Raw genomic sequence first — 20988 nt, forward strand, 5'->3', positions numbered from 1 at the left:
CGGTATATTGTTACAACCCTACTTAGAACAGTCAAGTTCACTTAACTTATCATTTTAAAGGTGCCATGAAATTAAAAGTTTTTTAGATGTTAGTATCAGTATTGTTAGCTTTTAAGATATTTGTGTGCTCCAAAGCAGTGACAAAATTCACAATTAGAAGATATAAAACTAATCTACCCCAATATAGATGAAACATGCGATCGTTGCAACTTATGCAAGGCAGACCTAACCCATATGTTCTGGTCATGTGACAAACTGAGACGATTTTGGTCTTCAATATTTGAAATTTTAAACTCAGCCTTCAATTTAAGAATTCAACCAAATCCGGAAATGGCTATTTTTGGAGTAGCAAATGAGGACATCCATGTCGCTAAAGAAATAGAAAACGCTTTTGCCTTTGTAACATTAATAGCTAGAAGAAGAATTCTTATGGAGTGGAAATAACCAATGCCACCTAAACTGTCACTTTGGCTTAGTGATGTAATGCTATTTTTGAAAACAGAAAAAATTTTATATTTTCTCAGAGGATCAACCAAAACATTTTTCAAAACATGGGACCCTCTAATAATTCATATTGAGACTAATGTACTCCTCCAACCATAAATTCCCAACCCCACCCCCACCCACCTTTTTTTTTTTTTTTTATTAATTAAATTTTTATTTATTTAAATTTTTTTTATTATTATTTATTTATTTATTTTCTGTAAATTTATTTTATTTTCATTTTTATTATTATTAATATATTTTTTATTTAATGCATTTCCGTTTCATAAATTTTTTTTATTATGTTAATTTGTCTTTTTTTTTTTTTCAAATTATGTATGGTACAAAAAAAGAAAAAACGAAAATACCTTTGTAATTGAATACCTTTAATGTACTGTACCTTTTGTCAAAAACACAATTAAAATAAAACTCATATAAACATGTAAGGCTTGGTGTTTGTCACTTGCGCCTATATGTATCAACGTTTTGTTTTCACGTCACCTCATACTTAAGTTTCTCATCTAATCGTAACCAATCAAATGCTCTCTAGTATCTGACATGCACTGCCACCTTCAAGAAGCTTCTCATTTGATGCGCTTGAGCTCAACTGGTCTCACTGGCAGACAGGGCCGCAGTGGGACTCCTTTTCAGCCCTGGGGCCTCATGTACGAAGACTTGCGTGGAAATCATACTAAAACATTGCATACGCACAAAGCTGTAAATGTGCGTACGCAGAAAAAAATTCAGATGTATGAAACACTGCGCACGCCGAATCTCACACATATTCCTTTGTACATCTAAATGTACGTGAAACTAAGCGTAACATCCCTGCCTGCCTCCTCCCCTGTATGAATATGCTAATGACTATACTTTGGCAAAACTCAACGAAAAAGCAATGACAAAATCACACAAAAAGAGAAACTTTGAACAGATTGTGAATTGGAGGTGCTACTTTCGGAGGTAGACTGGAGAAAAGTGGTGTTATTTGCAAGTTTGTTCTCCGGAATTAACAACAAAAGAAAAAAATAGAGTGGTTTATAGGAGTAAAATGTTGCAATACTCGGAACAGTCTCAGTGGCGCTGCTCACAAGACGCATGTCTACATGTTTTGACATGTTCGAGCATGAACTCGGTTCGAATCTATCTGATGAACTCTTTCTTCTTTTTTCCCCCGCTACATATCAGATTTTGCCAACTATTTATCACGAGAAAGACAAGTAGGAATTAATAAGTTTGTGCATCATATTTTATTTGCACATTTATAGAATGGAAATGTTTCTGATTCACGCATGCAAATTCATCTTCAGATAGTGTCTTTATAGCAATGTGCGTGCGGTAGATCGCTCAGATTACATTGGGAAAATAGGCGACCGCTGCAAATTGTGCTTTAATGTTTAGCTGGTCAACTGTATGGTATGGAAACCTTATATACCTGCTAGATGAACCCGTCTTATACAGCTGCCATTGCAAGGCTCAGACACTTTGTAGAGAGGAATTTAACACAACTGCCTCTAGGAGTCGCCAATGGAAATAAAACAGACACGCACAAAAAATGTGCGTACGCCTGCCATAAAGCTGCCGTGAAGCTGCGCACATTCCCACGTTCAGTTCATCGTTAGTAAATCCAAACGTGAGCGATTCTGAGCGTGAAACCTGGCGTACGCAAAGTTTTTGTGCGTACGCAGCATTGATACATGAGGCCCCTGGAGTTTCAAGCCTTAGAGCGGCCCACCTCAGTTCACGACTGACTATATTAAAATAACGTCATTTTGAATTCAGTTTCTAATGATACGATCACATATTTTTCAAGAAAACAGCTGCTTTATAGGTTGAAATGTTCAACAACCCAAACAGTATTATATGTCTTCACAATAAAAATGAAATAAAATAAATAAATAAATTCAATCAGATAGGTAAGGATCAAACTCGGGTCCTGCAGTGTGGTAACACAACGTGCTGACCACTGGACCACAATAGCGCTGTTGTTAAAAACTTGTCTATTGACGACTTAATCTTTTTCTCCCCTTTCTAGATTTCTGATTAATTTATGTCAGATTTATTAATGTAGTGAATCCTCTGATTTTCATTGAGCAGGTGTTGTAGGAGCCATACATTGTATTTTGGCTATTGGCCACAAGGTGTCAGTAGGAGACTATATAAGTGTGGCTTCACTGCATGGAGTAAGACAGTGTTGGTAGGAAGCCCACAGTTTTTGACCGTATCCTCTTGACTCGTAACTGAACGTCTCGTCTTGTAACTAAGCGTAACTCAAGGTAACAGACAAGTGTGCATATAGATTAAGGAAGTGATTGAGTAGTTCTGTTGATTGGAAGTTGATTGGTAAATAAAGACGTTTTTATTTGCATCTATTTGCCTACGGACTCTGACTTTTACGCGTTAAAAACTTGCTCACTCTACCAACAATAGCGGCATTGGAAAGCCGCTACAGGTGTAATATTCATTAATTATTCGAATTCTTATATTCACTAAGGTGCCGCGGTTTGGGGTCGAATAATAGTTATATCATCATTAACCTGCGGGCTGCATTTTGCTCACGGGGCTTCAGGAAAAAAAATTTTAAAGTGCGAAGCTGCGGCAAAATAATGAATAAAAAGAGTGAGACGATGGTCAAATAAAAATAAAATAGAAAAAAGTGCGACTGCTGAGAGTGCAAGCAGCTAGGGACACAGGCCCTCGCGGCCAAAAAAACGGAGCGGCCCCCCGGGTATTCTCCCGGTCCTCCCGATTAGCCAATCCGGGCCTGCTGGCAGAGCTGTGATAAAACAAAACACTATTAGCTGATTTAAAAAGGGGAGGAGCTACACTATGTCCCACCCTCTCTTCATTTTCGGTTGAGATTATGTCAAACATCGAATAAAAATGCACATTTCAAAGCACTTCACATGACCTTTATAGACAATATATTGCTTTTACAGTGTAGTTTTACTTTTGTCAGTGTATATAAGGTAGAGAAAAACTCTGGAACATATTTCTGAACAACAAAAAAATAATATATATAAATATAAGAACAAAAGTAATGAGCTTCTCTTAAAATCTGGCCTGGTGAGTTTATGTGTGTTACCATCACAGCTGCATCCGTCAGTGTTCAGGCGATATCCGGCTGTACAGTAACACTCGTATCCTCCAGGATAGTTCGTACAGTCATGTTCACAACACGAGCTGCCGTCGACACACTCGTTTATATCTGACAGGAGAGAATACACACACCTTCAGCTAACAGCATTACTGTGCAGTCAGTTGAAGTCAGAATGATTAGCCCTCCTGAATTATTAGCCCCCCTGTAAATTTTCCCCAATTTCTATTTAACGGAGAGAAGATTTCTTCAACACATTTCTAAACATAAAAGTTTTAATAACTCATCTCTAATAAATTATTTAATTTATTTTTGCCATGACATGATGACAGTAAAAAATATTTGACTAGATATTCTTCAAGACACTTCTATATAGCTTAAAGTGACATTTAAAGGCTCATTTAGGTTAATTAGGTTAAAGTTAAGGTAATTAGGCAAGTCATTGTATAACGATTGTTTGTTCTGTAGACCTTTGAAAAAACAATATAGCTTAAGCTATAATATTGACCTTAAAAAGTTTTTTAAAAAATTAAAAAATGCTTTTATTTTAGCCAAAATAAAACAAATGAGAAAAAATGTTATAGGAAATACTGTGAAACATGCCTTGCATGAACAAAAATTTACAAAAACAAATTCACAGGAGGGTGACTGATTCTGACTTCAACTGTATAGAACAGGAAATGGTGATCAGTGTCTCCTGTACCGACGCAGGTCTTGTGGTCGTGGTCCAGCTGATATCCTTCATTACAGCTGCACAGCGGACCAGCGGTCGAATGTTCACAGTGATGAGAACAACCACCGTTATCATGATCACAGCTGTTCACGATCTCCATCTCAATACCTGAACCACAAAAACAAACACAGGCAGTGCATTAGGGGTTAAATTGTTTAATTAAGTGTACAATATTATCTGCTGATTTTTTTTGTATAGTAACATTAAATACAAGCTAATTTTAAGTTAAAACAAGCATATTATATATAAGAATTTAGTATATATATATATATATATATATATATATATATATATATATATATATATATATATATATATAAATTAATATTATATATATATATATATATATATATATATATATATATATATACTAAATTCACTAATTATATATATATATAGTGCTTGCTTTACAAGAGATTTAGCTTGTATTTAATGTTACAATGCAAAAAAATCAATACATACACACACATTATACAACTGTGTATTAATAATTTTTAATTAATATCAAAATTTAAATAATAAATAAAAATGTGTCATTAGTGGTTAGTATCAATATAAAACTAATACAATCAAAATTATTATTTATAATATTTTTATCAAATACATAAATTCTATAATCATTGTAATTTATTGTATATGCAGTTTAGAGCCAATAGTTTCCAGCATTTTTTATTTTTAAAATATTGCATATTTGCATTATATAATATTATTATGATTGTATAACTCATTTAATATTAATATCAATATTCAAACATCAATATTTAAATTCAGACATTTTTACATTAAAAATATGTAAATCGAGTGAATCTTTTTTTTTTTTTCAGTGTATGTGAGTCTCTCAGCTCATACTCACGATAGCACTGTTTACCGTCCACCCCGAGCTCATAGGCAGCAGAACACACACACATGAAGGATCCTCTGGTGTTACGACAGCCATGAGCACAGTCCGTCTGACCCGACGCACACTCATCAATGTCTGATGCACCAAAAACACACAGCATAAACACATCCAATTTCAAAAACACAAGACATTAATATGAGCAGTGTAACACTGAGAACTCTCTGTGATCTTAAAATATAAGACAGGCAGGTGTATTTTACCTTCACATGTCTTGCCGTCTTCAGCGAGCTGATAACCTGGATGACATTCACAGCGGGCCTGAGCTCCATCCCTATGACACATCTGAGAACATCCGCCATTCTGCTCCGCACACGGGTTCACTACTGATGATGGTCAATACAGGAAATCAGGTATTAAAGTACACATGATATCAAAACTAACCATATTGATTTTTTTCAGCTCATTTTGCTAGTTTAGTGGTTTTTGTGTTTTTGTTTTATTGTTTCAGGGAGCTTGTGTTATTGGCCTCGCATACGATGAAGATTTCAGTTTCTTTTTCACATTTTGATTTTCATTAGTAAGTTTATGGCGAGGCAGTGGTGCAGTAGGTAGTGCTGTCGCCTCACAGCAAGAAGGTCGCTGGTTCGAACCTCAGCTCAGTTGGTGTTTCTGTGTGGAGTTTGCATGTTCTCCCTGCCCTCGCCTGGGTTTCCTCTGTGTGCTCCGGTTTCCCCCAAAGTCCAAAGACATGCGGTACAGGTGAATTGGGTAGGCTAAATTGTCCGTAGTGTATGAGTGTGTGTGTGAATGTGTGTGTGGATGTTTCCCAGAGATGGGTTGCTGCTGGAAGGGCATCCGCTGCATAAAAACTTGCTGGATAAGTTGGCGGTTCATTCTGCTGTGGCGACCCCAGATTAATAAAGGTTAGAGGGGATCTTGTGTTGTAGTTTAGGTGGCTTTTGGTTTTGTTTAGTTCTTTGCTTTTGCTTTGGCACCCTGAAACTTTTGGTTTGGTTGTATTTTTGTTTGCTTTTTTTATGCATTGTACAAAGCGCACACAAATAAGCCTCTCTTTCGTTGGCCTCATCTCTCTTTCCTTCATAAGAGGAATAAATGCAACCCCGCGTAGACCCGCGGACGTTTCTGGAGACCGTGCAATACATCCTACGTGGTTTTTCAGATTTTGTTTTCACTAATCCGCAAGAGGCCGATGTGCACGCTTTCATGTCTCAAACACCTTTCGCGAGCGCGTGCTGTTCGTGCCCGTGCTGCTCTCGCGTATAAAGACGCCGGAGGACGGATCGTCTGTCCGACTAACTGACTGACTGAACGATTGACTGGGTGGCCAGCCAATCGTCCGACCCAGCCACCCTCCTCCTCCTTCTTCCCTAAACCCAAGCGATGATTTACAAAAGCCGTCCAGTAAAAGAAAAGCCCTCATCCGATTTTGACCGCGTTTTCGGATTTCACCGCATTCTCGCCCCGTTACGAACCTGTTCGGTTTATTTTTTGGATTCTGTTTTTTTGTCTTACCTAATTTCTGGAACCGCTCTTCACGGGGCTCGAACCCGGTCGTCGCCGCGGCCGGCTCCTCCTCTGGGTCTCCGCTCCGCCGACGTAACACGATGAGCTAACCAGACAAACTTCGCGCTCGCCGGCTGACGAAGAGGAGCGGCATCACACCGCCCTGTAGCGTTCACTTGAAAAAACTAAATGCAGCCATACGTACCTCCGGCTACGTAAATCGCGGTCTCCAGAAATGTCTGCACATCCATGTCTGCATTAACGAATTAATTGCTAAACTCGTGTCCTTGTGTATTTTCCATCCATCTACTCCAGTAATTATCTAATATTCTAAGTGTTACGTTTAATCTCCCTAGACATCTTATTAAATCGTAACATCTGGAAAATGCTTATTGATTTAAGAATTGTTAATGTTTGAACTAGAAACAAGACAAAAACAAAGTAAGAAAAGCATTTTTTGCAGTGTACGATATTCAACAGATTTCCCATGAGCCGTCCAGCTGCTGCGAATAACTCCTGTCACACGCTCACGGTGTTCAACTACAGTAAAACAAGCTCTCCATTGCCAACAATTACACTTTCACAGAAACAGAAACAGCAGAAATCACTCTAAATTCAGTATTCAACTCAAGACGACCTCAGAAAACCAGACACAAAGACACTGATGTCACAGTTTGTGAGATTACGTCACGTAGTGAATCAAAGGACAACTTCATCCCAACTCATAATTTCACTAAATCAGCTCTTGGGATTTTTTGGCGGTCGTTTCAAAGGAAGAGAACACTTGTAAAGAGATATTTGAATAATAAGACATTAAAAAAGGATGTTTTAGAGTACTTGCACTGTTTAATTCTCTGTCATTGGGACATATATCATGATTTCGAGAGTCAGGGAATGGTAATATTTATGCATTACGTGTCAGCGATGTTTAACAAATGCTTTGACTTCCAACAAAGGGCTCTATCATGCAATCTCACTCATATCTATGCGTGCAGATTAATTAACAAGAATTAAGAGCAGCTGAAAGCAATTATAACTATAAAAACAAAAAAGATCATCCTATCCTTGCACTTTATGCATAATTTAAAACAAAAAAAGAACCAAGGGAGATTTATACAAATACTCCTCATAACTTTCTGCATTTCACGTCTCACAAAGTCATAAAAAAAACTTTCTTATTAACACAATTTCTCACCAAGTTGTATTTCTCTCTAAAAATCCTCACAATTCTTGATTTGAAATGTTTGTAATAAATAATAACTGCAGTTTTACTTAATAAAAGTTGTCTCGTGGCTTTCCAAAACCTCTAATACAATTTTGTGACTAATTTTATGGTGTTTTTGTCCTGTTAAAACTTCAGAGCCTTCAATCTCTGCTTTTGTTTTCCGCAGAAGAACTAATTAATACAGTTTTTTAATGTATTATTATGATTTTTTGCATCCTCTTCTTTAAGAAAAACATCTTTTGTCAGGGTTCTGCCACTCTGGTCTTGTAAATTCTTGTTTTGGTGGCAGAGCTCGGACACTACCCATGTCTGGTCCTGTTTCTGTCTCTGTGCGCGCGCGCCGTCGTGGGTGTACGAAGAGTGTGCGCGCTCCTGCTTGACGCGGCAGAGCGCGCGCGCTCTTGTACTCGTGTTTGTGTTTTCGTCTGTCTGCAGCGTGGTGTTTCATTCCCAGCGTCTCAGTCTTGTTGGTTTCGGTTTTGGTCGGCGCTGGGATGAAGCATGCACGCTGCGTGTGTGAGCACACGGTGAGTGTTTTCATTCATCGTGTGCTCGTGTCTTGCGTCTTTTGTCAAAGCACGTGGCTCGGTGTTTACATTGTGGTCACGTGCTTTTGTCGTGTGCTTCAGTGTTGTGTTATGTGAGCGCATGGCTTGTATTGTCTCTCTGTCATGCGCTCTCCCGTCTATTGTCTAGTCCCACCCTCCTTGTTTACTCATTAGTAGTTTGTCATGTTCACCTGTGTGTCAATTTACTTTTTGCTTTATAATCCCCTCATGTTTTCAGTCCTTTGCCAGTTCGTCGTCGTTATTTTCATGTCCTGTGCTATCCAGTCCTGTTTGTCTTGCCAGCCCATCCAAGTTTGTTTGATTGTTTGTTTTATAGTTATGTTTTCCCCCTTGGGGTAGTTTTTGTTGTCCTTTTTGTTTTATTTTTATTAATAAATACCATCTTATGTTGCATTTGAGTCCTCGCTCCCTCATTCTTCCTGAAACCCTGACATCTTTGCCTTTAAATTCAGCCTACATCCATTGTCAACAAGTGTGTAAAACGGTGTCATAAATGATCATGCATTCAGACTCACATGTGCAGTGTTTTCCATCCGCGTCCAGTCTGTAATCGGGTCTGCAGCGACACTGGACATGACCCGCCGTCTGCTGGACACAGAAATGCTCACAGCCGCCATTCCCAACGCCGCAGGACTGAACAGCTAAACACAGAAGACAACACTGAGCTGCTTTTGAATCAATCCAAGATCACATAAGTCATAATAAAGAAAGACCAAACTCTTTAATAAGTGTTTCAGTGTGTTCTATCAGAGCGACTCAATGTTGAGTTCAATGGACTTCTGCTGCATGAACAACTGTGATTTATTTCATTCATTTTCCTATAGCTTAGTCTCTATTTCAGAGGTTGCCACAGCGGAATGAACCGCCAACTATTCCGGCATGTTTTACACAACATATGCCATTTCGGCCGCAACCCAGTACTGGAAAACATCAATACACACTCATTCACACACACTCATACACTACGGCCAATTTCGTTTAGTCAATTCACCTATAGCGCATATGTTTGGACTGTGGGAAAACCTGAGCACCCGGAGAAAACCCATGCCAACATGGGGAGAACATGCAAACTTCACACAGAAATGCCAACTGGCATAGCCGGGACTCAAACCAGCAACCTTTGATTGACATTCTCCCTTTGTACGTGTCACCAGAGGGGGAAAGCCCCACCCACTAGTGACCATCTCTCCCTTATTAGCATAAGACATTAGTCTTGTTTTTGAATCTGCCACTATGCTGACACACAGGCATCTGTAGCTCTGCCCTCTTTCGAAAAGAGCACAATCTCATTTGAATTTAAAGCGACAGTCAACACAACACCACAATGCGCTTATTTCACGCGGCCGCGGACCTGCACTGTAAACATTGCAGCAACATGCTGTGGTCTACAAACCTCCAACTGTTGCAGAGATTTAAAAAAAAAACAGAAATGGTGTAAACATCACTTCAATATTATTCAGTGAGTTTAATTTAAACAATTAAAAGCAAATTAGGCATCAAACAACATCACAACCTCTGTAAGAGTAATATGCTCAAGTGTCCTCAAAGGCTTCAGTTCACAGCACCAGTTAAACACCGTGAGGACGCTTACCTGCTTCAGCCTATGTAACCCGGTGAGCGATAAAACACTGCAGTCCTCTGTAGCACACCCTTGTGTTGTCTTTAATATTGTTGTCCCGGTACTGAAGTTTTAAAGAGCCCATATTATGGGTTTTTGAAAATTCCCCTCCATGTAGTGTGTAACACAGCTCTAAGTGAAGTGAAGTATCCAGCTAAGGCTTAAATCTGTTAGTGTACAGTGTTTAAAACTGTTGATTCATCTATAAAAGAGTCGACTCATAGTGCTTCAAACGAGTCGCCTTGATACCGAGTCATTAGGTGTTTCGCCATGACGTATGAACGAAACCAAGTTATTCACGTGCACGCGCAAACCCGGGAGATTTCAAACCTGAGGCCCCGCCCTCTGACGCAGAAACCCAGACACACACACACACACACACAAACACACGCACACAAACATGCCGGTCGATTGAAGTCACACTGCAGATGGACATTATCGAGGGTCTACCCAAAGATGAAACATCAGCATTATAACCGAGCAGTTGGAAACTACTGGAAACTTCTGGAAACTACATGCTACAAAGAATACTTCATCAGCGTTTGTTAAAGGAAGGACGAGTAAAGAGTAACTTACTGATGGACGTCAGGATGGATTTTTCTTCCTCCATTTCTCAAGTGTAAGTACGTGCGATTAAAGTTGTTGCCTCGTTTAATCTAGCTTTCAAATGTATTTAGTTGTGATTTGTTACTTGTAACCGCGTGTACTGTATCAGGTTAACTGGCTATATTCTCTTATCGCGTGCAAAGTCATGTTAAAAACGCGACGCATGCTGCTTTGTTTATGGAGCTCCGTGGTAGAGGTCTGCATTCCCGCGGCTGTCCCCGCGCCAGATTTCTGCGTCGCGGGAATAAATTTCCGAATAAATAGCGGGAGCGGTCGGTAACGGGTTTAATTTGGGACGGGAGCGGGCTGTCTAGCACTATCACGGATATTGCTATGCGACTGAGAAAGAGAGAGAGAGCTTTGCTTGTGTGTCTGCTTGGTGCTTGTGTGTGTGTGTGTGTTAGTGCGCATGCAGGCGTATGAGAGAGAGAAAGAGAGAGAGAGAGAGAGAGAACTTTGTCTGTGTGTGTGTGCTTGGTGCTGTGTGTGTGTTTATACAGACAGCTTGGCTGTCTGGACTGTATATCTGGGTGATTTTTGGTTATGTTCTCCCCCGCTCTTTAGCGGGATCGGGCGCGGCGGGCAGAAAATGGGGCGGGTCGGGCACCGGGACAACAAATTCTTCATATAAGCGGGAGCGGTCGGGTTCAGGCTAAACCTGGCGGGTGCGGGCGGAAGCGGGAGTGTTGTCGTCCGGAGGTGTGTGTGTGTTTTTGTGTGTGTGTGGCAGCTAAAGTCCACGCCTACACTATCGAGCGTGTATGAACTGTGATTACTTTCTATATTGCTGATTAGCTATTGGGCATTTCACTCTCTGACTGAAGGCAGCCGGCCAATCGCGACAGACTGTCATCAGTCCAATCAGCGCAGATTAGCTTCGCGCTAAGGAGGGGTTTGGGAACAAATGAATAACTGGACGATTCATACAGGAGTCGCTGGGATAATTAGCTAAAAATAAATGCAGATTATAAGACCATGAAAGTGTTTTTTGATCTTGCATGTATATTAAACTGTTGTTGGAGACCCTTATGGGCTCTTTAAAACCGGCAAACATTGAAGCGTCGCTAAGCGTGGATGACTCGACTGATCTTCACGGCTGATCGCGCTCCAGTCTCCATTATCTGTGTTTGCACTCAGTTTACTGCTCTTCACCCAGTGCAAACACAGATACACAGAGACTGGAGCGCGAAGCAGCCGTGAAGATGTCGAGTCATCAAGCAGATCGCTCGTCTGTGTTTGTGCTCGGTAAACAACGGAGGGTGAACTGATGACCTTCTCGGCCAATCACAAGCATTTCTGTTGAGCATGTGAACACAATGGCAAATCAGCTCTGTTTTAAGAAAGCCATTAACAGTGCCTTAAATCTTCGTGGGAAATTGCTGTTTTTTCTTTTAATTTAGTATCGTGACAAGTCTAATATAGTGACAGAATCAGCTCATTAACTCGAGTTTGATAAATAGAATCTAAAGCGTGTGTATGGGAAAGAAAACGTTCGCTAACTAGTGCCATTTCCCTAAACTAAGCTGAAAATGAGCTCTGATATCATTTTATTTTCACTATTCATTCAGAACGGACCTTCGGGTCTCTCGGTATTCGGTGAAATAATACATTTGTGTCACTTTCTCTTTGCTGGTAAGATATTCAGCCAAGTACACAACGTCCCTATTCAACTCCCAACGGTACTTCCGGGTTTCTTCCCACCGCAGCCTCGACTTCGCTTTTAAAAATGGCGGCCGCGTGAATTCGAATTTTATGCATTTGATTTTTGGTTATGTTCTCCCCCGCTCTTTAGCGGGATCGGGCGGGTCGGGCACCGGGACAACAAATTCTTCATATAAGCGGGAGCGGTCGGGTTCAGGCTAAACCTGGCGCGGGCGGAAGCGGGAGCGTTGTCGTCCGGAGGTGTGTGTGTGTTTTTGTGTGTGTGTGGCAGCTAAAGTCCACGCCTACACTATCGAGCGTGTATGAACTGTGATTACTTTTTATATTGCTGATTAGCTATTGGGCATTTCACTCTGACTGAAGGCAGTCGGCCAATCGCGACAGACTGTCATCAGTCCAATCAGCGCAGATTAGCTTCGCGCTAAGGAGGGGTTTGGGAACAAATGAATCACTGGACGATTCATACAGGAGTCGCTGGGATAATTAGGTAAAAATAAATGCAGATTATTTTTCTTTTAATTTAGTATCGTGACAAGTCTAATATAGTGACAGAATCAGCTCATTAACTCGAGTTTGATAAATAGAATCTAAAGCATGTGTTTGGGAAAGAAAACGTTCGCTAGCTAGTGCCATTTCCCTTAACTTAGCTGAAAATAAGCTCTGATATCCCTTTTATTTTCACTATTCATTCAGAACGGACCTTCGGGTCTCTCGGAATTCGGTGAAATAATACATTTGTGTCACTTTCTCTTTGCTGGTAAGATATTCAGCCAAGTACACAACGTCCCTATGCAACTCCCAACGGTACTTCCGGGTTTCTTCCCACCGCAGCCTCGACTTCGCTTTTAAAAATGGCGGCCGCGTGAATTCGAATTTTATGCATTTGATTTTTGGTTATGTTCTCCCCCGCTCTTTAGCGGGATCGGGCGGGTCGGGCACCGGGACAACAAATTCTTCATATAAGCGGGAGCGGTCGGGTTCAGGCTAAACCTGGCGCGGGCGGAAGCGGGAGCGTTGTCGTCCGGAGGTGTGTGTGTGTTTTTGTGTGTGTGTGGCAGCTAAAGTCCACGCCTACACTATCGAGCGTGTATGAACTGTGATTACTTTTTATATTGCTGATTAGCTATTGGGCATTTCACTCTGACTGAAGGCAGTCGGCCAATCGCGACAGACTGTCATCAGTCCAATCAGCGCAGATTAGCTTCGCGCTAAGGAGGGGTTTGGGAACAAATGAATCACTGGACGATTCATACAGGAGTCGCTGGGATAATTAGGTAAAAATAAATGCAGATTATTTTTCTTTTAATTTAGTATCGTGACAAGTCTAATATAGTGACAGAATCAGCTCATTAACTCGAGTTTGATAAATAGAATCTAAAGCATGTGTTTGGGAAAGAAAACGTTCGCTAGCTAGTGCCATTTCCCTTAACTTAGCTGAAAATAAGCTCTGATATCCCTTTTATTTTCACTATTCATTCAGAACGGACCTTCGGGTCTCTCGGAATTCGGTGAAATAATACATTTGTGTCACTTTCTCTTTGCTGGTAAGATATTCAGCCAAGTACACAACGTCCCTATGCAACTCCCAACGGTACTTCCGGGTTTCTTCCCACCGCAGCCTCGACTTCGCCTTTAAAAATGGCGGCCACGTGAAATCAGTCTATAAGGATTAAAGCCTGAAAGGGTCAGTTTCAATGAGTTAAAAAAACATTATCTGTGTGGTATTTTGAGCTGAAACTTCCCACACACACTCTAGAAACCTCATAGACTTATTCTACATCTTGTGAAAGGGGGCACAATAGGTCCCAATGCATAAACTTCATGTGTTTTGATATCGGAGTGAAATGTAGGCCGGTGTTTGCTTTGGCTGAAGGTGTGTTTTACCGATGCAGGTGCGTCCGTCCACATGCAGTCGAGAGCCGGCGTTACACTGGCAGTGATACGAATCCCTGGTGTTCACACATGTGTGCTGGCAGCCGCCGTTATGAACCTGGCACTCGTCAATATCTGCACAGAAACACATATAAACACTGTTTAATATTGCTCGATGAAACATTCATCAGATTTAGTTCAGATCTGGTACCAGTATGCTGTTATTCCCTCTAAATCAAGCACATTCAAAGCACAATCTGCCTGGGGTAAAAATGAGTGACATCATGAGTAAATATCCAGACTCGTCTTGAATAAACTCAAGCTGTGCGATCGCAAACAAACAAAGAGAAGTGGCTGATGGTTTCACATGCTTGCCGTGATGGAACAAGCCACAAAAAAGGGAAAAGAAGTACATTTACGGTTCACTGAAATGTTGTAGGCTCTCAAACAGCTTTCAAAGCTTTGCTGCCCACCGAGATCAGAGCTAATAGAGTCACGGCCTGTTGAAAAACACACTGTAACTGCTCTGAGATCAGATTCAGACACACATGCCTCAATAATGCTGATAAACTAATGTGGCTTTCCCATATCGCTTGACTTCACGCGTCTATTTAATGTGTATGAACAGTACATTGTAAAAAATTATCTGCAAATTAGCAGTTTTTCATATTTTTTGTGGTTCATTTTTTATTTTTTGTCTTCTCCTGATTGTGTTTTTTTAATTGTATTGAATGAAATTGTTAAAATATACATCTTGAATGACCAGAGGGGTGTGTAAATCCACCAAAATTATTCATTTTTGAGTGAACTATTCATTTACACTCAACGGCCACTTTATTAGGTATACCTGTCCAGATGCTCGCTAACGCAACTTTCTAATCAGCCAATCACATGGCAGCAAGTCAATGCATTTAGCTTTGTAGACATGGTCGAGACGATCTGCTGCAGTTCAAACCGAGCATCAGAATGAGGAAGAAAGGTGATTTAAGTGACTTTGAATGTGGCATGGTTGTTGGTGCCAGACGGCTTGTCTGAGTATTTCAGAAACTGCTGATCTACTGGGATTTTCACGCACAACCATCTCTAGGGTTTACAGAGAATGGTCTGAAAAAGAGAAAATATCCAGTGAGCGGCAGTTCTGTGGGCGCAAATGGCTGGATGATGCCAGAGGTTAGAGGAGAATGGCCAGACTGGTTCTAGCTGATAGAAAGGCAACAGTAACTCAAAAAAGCACTCGTTACAACCGAGCTCTGCAAAAGAGCATTTCTGAACACACAACACGTCCAACCTTGAGGCGGATGGGCTACAGCAGCAGAAGACCACACCGGGTGCCGCTCCTATCACCTAAGAACAGGAAACTGAGGGTGCTTTCACACCTGTGAATCGATTCAGTTGTTCCGAAACAAGGATTACAATTGTTACATTGTTGCTCTTTGCTCTTGGAGCGGTTCGCTTTCACACTGCAAAGTTTCTAATCGGACCAAAAGAGCTAAAACAAGTCACGTGCGAGTAAACTCTCCTCACATTGGTCAGTGTCAAGGTTTATTTTGCAGCATCCCGCTAAGCTGTCAAGAGAGGTGGTGGTTTGATTGTGATTGACAGGGTGCACGCGCGCGACGTGTCTGAGGAGAGATGCGGTGGGGAGGAGAGGGAGGGAGGGAGACGCGAGATTACCGGGAGATCATCACTCGTTTGCGGGCATCCGGAGACTCGCGAAACCTCCCGCCATACTCATAATTCTCTCTTCATATAGCCGTATGCCTATTACATATCCATAAAACACTGTGATATATCCGCGATCGGATCGCTTTCTCACTGTAATCGAACCGCTCCAGGGTTCGTTTCAATCGAGCTGAGACCACCTCATTCAAGCGATCTCGGAGCGATTACTTTGGCGCGGAACAGAGCGCGATTGCCCTGTTTACATATGCCAAACAAACCGCGCTAACTGGGCAATCGAGACACGTTCCGAAACAAAAGTGTAGGTGTGAAAGCACCCTGAGACTACAATTCACACAGGCTCTGTCAGGAAACTAGACAGAGAGGATCCAGTTGCAAGTATTTTAATGAAAAATGAAATAATGTATCAAATTATACAACTGGATGTTCCGGAGACAGAGAAATGTTCCAAACAAAAGAAAGCCCACAGGCCACAACGATGACGTCAACCGACGAAACAGACTGCGAAGAATCCTGAGGAACAACAGACAGGAACAAGGACAAACAACGGACTGATGACCAGCACTAACCACAGGCTGAAATATATAGTGAGTAAACAGGGATCAGCTGGAGGATGATTAAGTCAGCTGATTCAAAAGCACGGCGTCAACACAAAATGTAAACACGCACACAACCTCGCACACGACAACTCACAAGGCATGACACATAACATACAGAAAGAATACACAAACCCATCAACCGTGACAGGCTCGCCAAAACCGAACAATAGAAGATTGGAGAAATGTTGCCTGGTCTGATGAGTCTCCATTTCTGCTGACACATTAGGATGGTCGGGTCCGAATTTGGCGTCAACAACATGAAAGCATGGAACCATCCTGCCTTACATCAACAGTTCAGGCTGGTGGTGGTGGTGTAATGATGTGGGGGATATTTTTTTTTTTCTGAAAAAAAATTCAGATGTATGAAACACTGCGTACGTCGAATCTCACGCATATTCCTTTGTACATCTAAATGTACGTAAAACTGATCGCAACATGCACGAGCACAAAACCCTTCCCTGCCTCCTCCCCCGTATGAATATGCTAATGACTATGCTAATGGCAAAACCCAACGAAAAAGCAATGGCAAAAGCAAGCAAAAAGAGAAACTTTGAATAGAATGTGAATTGGAGGTGCTGCTTTCGGAGGTAGACCGGAGAAAAGCGGTGTTATTTGCAAGTTTGTTCTCCGGAATTAACAACAAAAGAAAAAAATAGAGTGGGAGAGTTAAGCTGATGCGGTTAACACAGTTGGGTCTGAACATCGCACTGAGTGCAAAAAATGTTGCAGTACCTTTAGCAGTCTCAGAGGCGCACCTCGTAAGACGCACGTGATCATGTTTTGACATGTTCGAGCATAAACTCGGCTCGAATCTAGCGTCTGATGAACTCTTTCTTCTGTTTTCCCCCGCTACATATCAGATTTTGCCAACTATTTATCACGAGAAAGACAAGTAGGAATCATCAATAAGTTTGTGCATCATATTTTATTTGCACATTTATTGAATGGAAATGTTTCTGATTCACGTATGCAAATTCATCTTCAGATAGTGTCTTTATAGCAATGTGCGTGCGGTAGATCGCTCAGATTACATTGGGAAAACAGGCGACTGCTGCAAATTGTGCTTTATAATGTTTAGCTGGTCAAATGTATGGTATGGAAACCTTATTTACCTGCTGAACCCGTCTCATATAGCTGCCATTGCAAGGCTCAGACACTTTGTAGAGAGGAATTTAACACAACTGCCTCTAGGAGTCGCCAATGGAAATAAAACAGACACACACAAAAAATGTGCGTACGCCAGCCATAAAGCTGCCGTGGAGGTGCGCACATTCCCACGTTCAGTTCATCGTTAGTAAATTCAAACGTGAGCGTGAAACCTGGCGTACGCAAAGTTTTTGTGCGTACGCAGCGTTGATACATGAGGCCCCTGGAGTTTTATATGGACAGTGTTTTTTGTTGGAGAACACACATTGAGAGTTTATGCACACAACTACAACAGAGGCTTTATTTCTTAAGAAGGCTGAGATTGTATGGGGTGGGTAGCCATATCTTGCTTGTTTTTTACCGAGCTATGTTTAAGAGTCTTATTCGCTATGGAATCACAGTCTGGTTTGGAAACCTGTCTGTTCAGTTGAAAAATAAATTGGTTCATATGCAAAAAAACAGCCATGAAAATTATAGGGATAAAACAATATGAGCCCATCCAGACTCTATACGAACAGGCAGCTATGAAAAGAGAGATACGAATTAGAGCTGATTCTAAACATCCTCTTTTCAGTGAATACCAGCTGTTACCAACAGGAAAAAGACTGAGAATGCAAATGTGTAAAACTAATAGATTGAAGCTCTCGTTTGTTTCTACCTCAATAAAACTGTTGAACTCCACCAATAACACTGCTCCTGTAGTACGCTAGTACTTGACTGGGTTCTGTGTTTTATATATTTATACTTATATACGGTCTAATTCTGTAAACAATGTATGTTCTGAACTGTTTGTTCTTAATTGTTTTGTTTTATTTATTTTTACTGTCTGTTTAGACAATGTTGTAGCACCTTTTTTGCCCAAGACAAATTTACTCTCGGGGACAAATAAAGTTTAACCTAACCTAGTACGGTGTACCTAATAAAGTGGCCGGTCAATGTGTATAATGTGTTGTTTGTTTCAAAGATGTCAGCTCTAGAATAAACATTTCATGCCACATTTTTGATGCCTGATTCAGAACAAATAAACACAGGAGCGCTCGACTCTTGCTGATTTGACCATAAAGATCATGAGCAGGGCGGATTGTGCTGTCCAGCTGAGAAGAAAAAATAAACTGGATCCGTTCGACCCCACAGCAGCTCTCTTTAGCTTTCTCTGCCACTAAAACCAGACACGCAGCCAATCCAAACACCACACACTCCAAAATGAACAACTGTTCTTGGTGTCGGTGTGACCTTTGACCCGTTTTAACACTAATGACCCGCTCTGTGTTACTGTCACCTCATGACATCACTGCAGGAGAGCATTCATTGGCCACTTTTACATTAATCTCTGGAATTCTCTAATAGGAGCCAAATGGAGAATACAGTCTTCCTTTACTGAGATGCATGTGTGAGTTTGATTGAATAGGGTATTTTTAAATGTGGTAACAATTATTTGATACACTTCACCGGCTGGGCTCAATTTGGGTGTATGTGGGTATTCATGGCACTATAGGATAGCTGGCACTAAACAGTACATAAACTGTAATCTGGTGATGGGAAGCAGATGCGTGTTTACCTGCATGGAATCTTAATTACTGGCGGAGACGCAGGAGGCCATAATAATCACAGGCTTTCTTCCTGCACAGCATGACAGAATTTTAATATATTTTACAAACATAGAGTACATATATATATATATATATATATATATATATATATATATATATATATATATATATTATATATTTATTTAACATTTTTATCAATTTCTTATTAAATATACAGTACACGGTTTTGGTGCATATTAAATAGTTACATTCATTAAAATAAAAGTTTGGTCTCCTATAACATCTGTAGGAAGAAAAAATATATATATATATATAAATTCATTGAAATTTTGCAAAAAAAAAAAAAAATAGTACAAAGTACAAAATTTTATATTTTTATTGTTTATCTTGATTTTTCCTCTTTATAAAAATTGCATTTAATATATTCCTTAACACTAATTTGGGTGTAATAAAAAAAAAAATATATATATATATATATATATATATATATATATATATATATATATATATATATATATATATATATATATATATATATATATATATATATATATATATATATATATATATATATATATATATATATATATATATATATATATATATATAATTATTATTTCATTTTATTTTTTTTGCTATCTGACACATCAAGTTTATGGTTCAAGGCAGCTAAACAGAACATTTATTTTATGCATTTGGCAGATGCTTTTATCTAAGGTAATTTAATATTTTCTTATCAGTTTATTCATACATTAATTTTGCTGAAAATATATAATTATATATATAATTATTATATAATTATTAAAATATATAATTATATATATAATTATTATATTATATATATAATTATTATTTCATTTTACTTTTTTTGCTATCTGACACATCAAGTTTATGGTTCAAGGCAGCTAAACAGAACATTTATTTTATGCATTTGGCAGATGCTTTTATCTAAGGTAATTTAATATTTTCTTATCAGTTTATTCATACATTAATTTTGCTGAAAATGCGACAAGATTTTAACTTTTCTTGAACCATGTTGTATTGATTTCAGCTTGAGAAAAACACATTTATTTTAAATAAAATAAAATAAAATAAAATAAAATAAAATAAAATAAAATAAAATAAAATAAAATTAAATTAAATTAAATTAAATTAAATTAAATTAAATTAAATTAAATTAAATTAAATTAAATTAAATTAAAAATGAAATATTTTTGGGTGTGGCATTTTAGTGATTAATATTTAAACCTGCATTATTTTATATTAGAAAGCAAAATTAAATGTCAAAATTTAAATTTATTCAAAATTTGGAACACAATTTCTCCCTACAAATTGGCCCAAAAAAAGATAAAGGGTTAAATAAGCAAAAACTTTTATTGTTTCAATTTTAATTTGAGAAGATAATCTGTGATTGGAAAATAAAAACAGTGTCCCTGAAATTAGCCCATCTCAAATGGGGTTAGGCCCCCAAGATCTTTTATAGTCACTCCTGCGGTCGGTCTCTGAGGTATTTTGGCAAAGACCTTTTAGCCATTCCTAGAACACGTCTTAAGACTAAAGGTGACCGTGTTGTGGCCCCAAGGCTCTGGAACTGAAACTTCTGTGCCTCTAGCACTGAAAACTCTGGGATCTGTTGAACTTTTTAAAAAACTTTTAAAGATGCATCTTTTTGGTCAAGCTTTTAATTAACAGTATGATGAGCTGGTTTTACAATGGTGTTTTTGTGCTTTGATTTTTAACTTGTTTTGATAGGTTTTTCTTTTTTCAATATGTTATTGTTTTACCT

At 39.4% G+C, this 20988-nt stretch overlaps 1 protein-coding gene across 1 annotated transcript in view; it reads right to left on the minus strand.

The window, feature by feature from the left end:
* The window catches only part of megf6b (multiple EGF-like-domains 6b), a 128964-nt gene that overhangs the window by 43654 nt on the left and 64322 nt on the right, over positions 1–20988 (minus strand). The window contains exons 6-11 of the mRNA XM_087274139.1: positions 14240–14362; positions 8985–9110; positions 5412–5534; positions 5164–5286; positions 4281–4418; positions 3566–3688 (exon numbers count right to left, since the gene is read on the minus strand). Of these exons, the coding sequence (XP_087130265.1) occupies positions 3566–3688; positions 4281–4418; positions 5164–5286; positions 5412–5534; positions 8985–9110; positions 14240–14362 (756 nt within the window). The remainder of the gene's footprint in view (positions 1–3565; positions 3689–4280; positions 4419–5163; positions 5287–5411; positions 5535–8984; positions 9111–14239; positions 14363–20988) is intronic.

Source organism: Danio rerio, chromosome 11, assembly GCF_052040795.2.
Source record: "Danio rerio strain M-AB ecotype USA chromosome 11, GRCz13ab, whole genome shotgun sequence".
Lineage (NCBI taxonomy): Eukaryota > Metazoa > Chordata > Actinopteri > Cypriniformes > Danionidae > Danio > Danio rerio.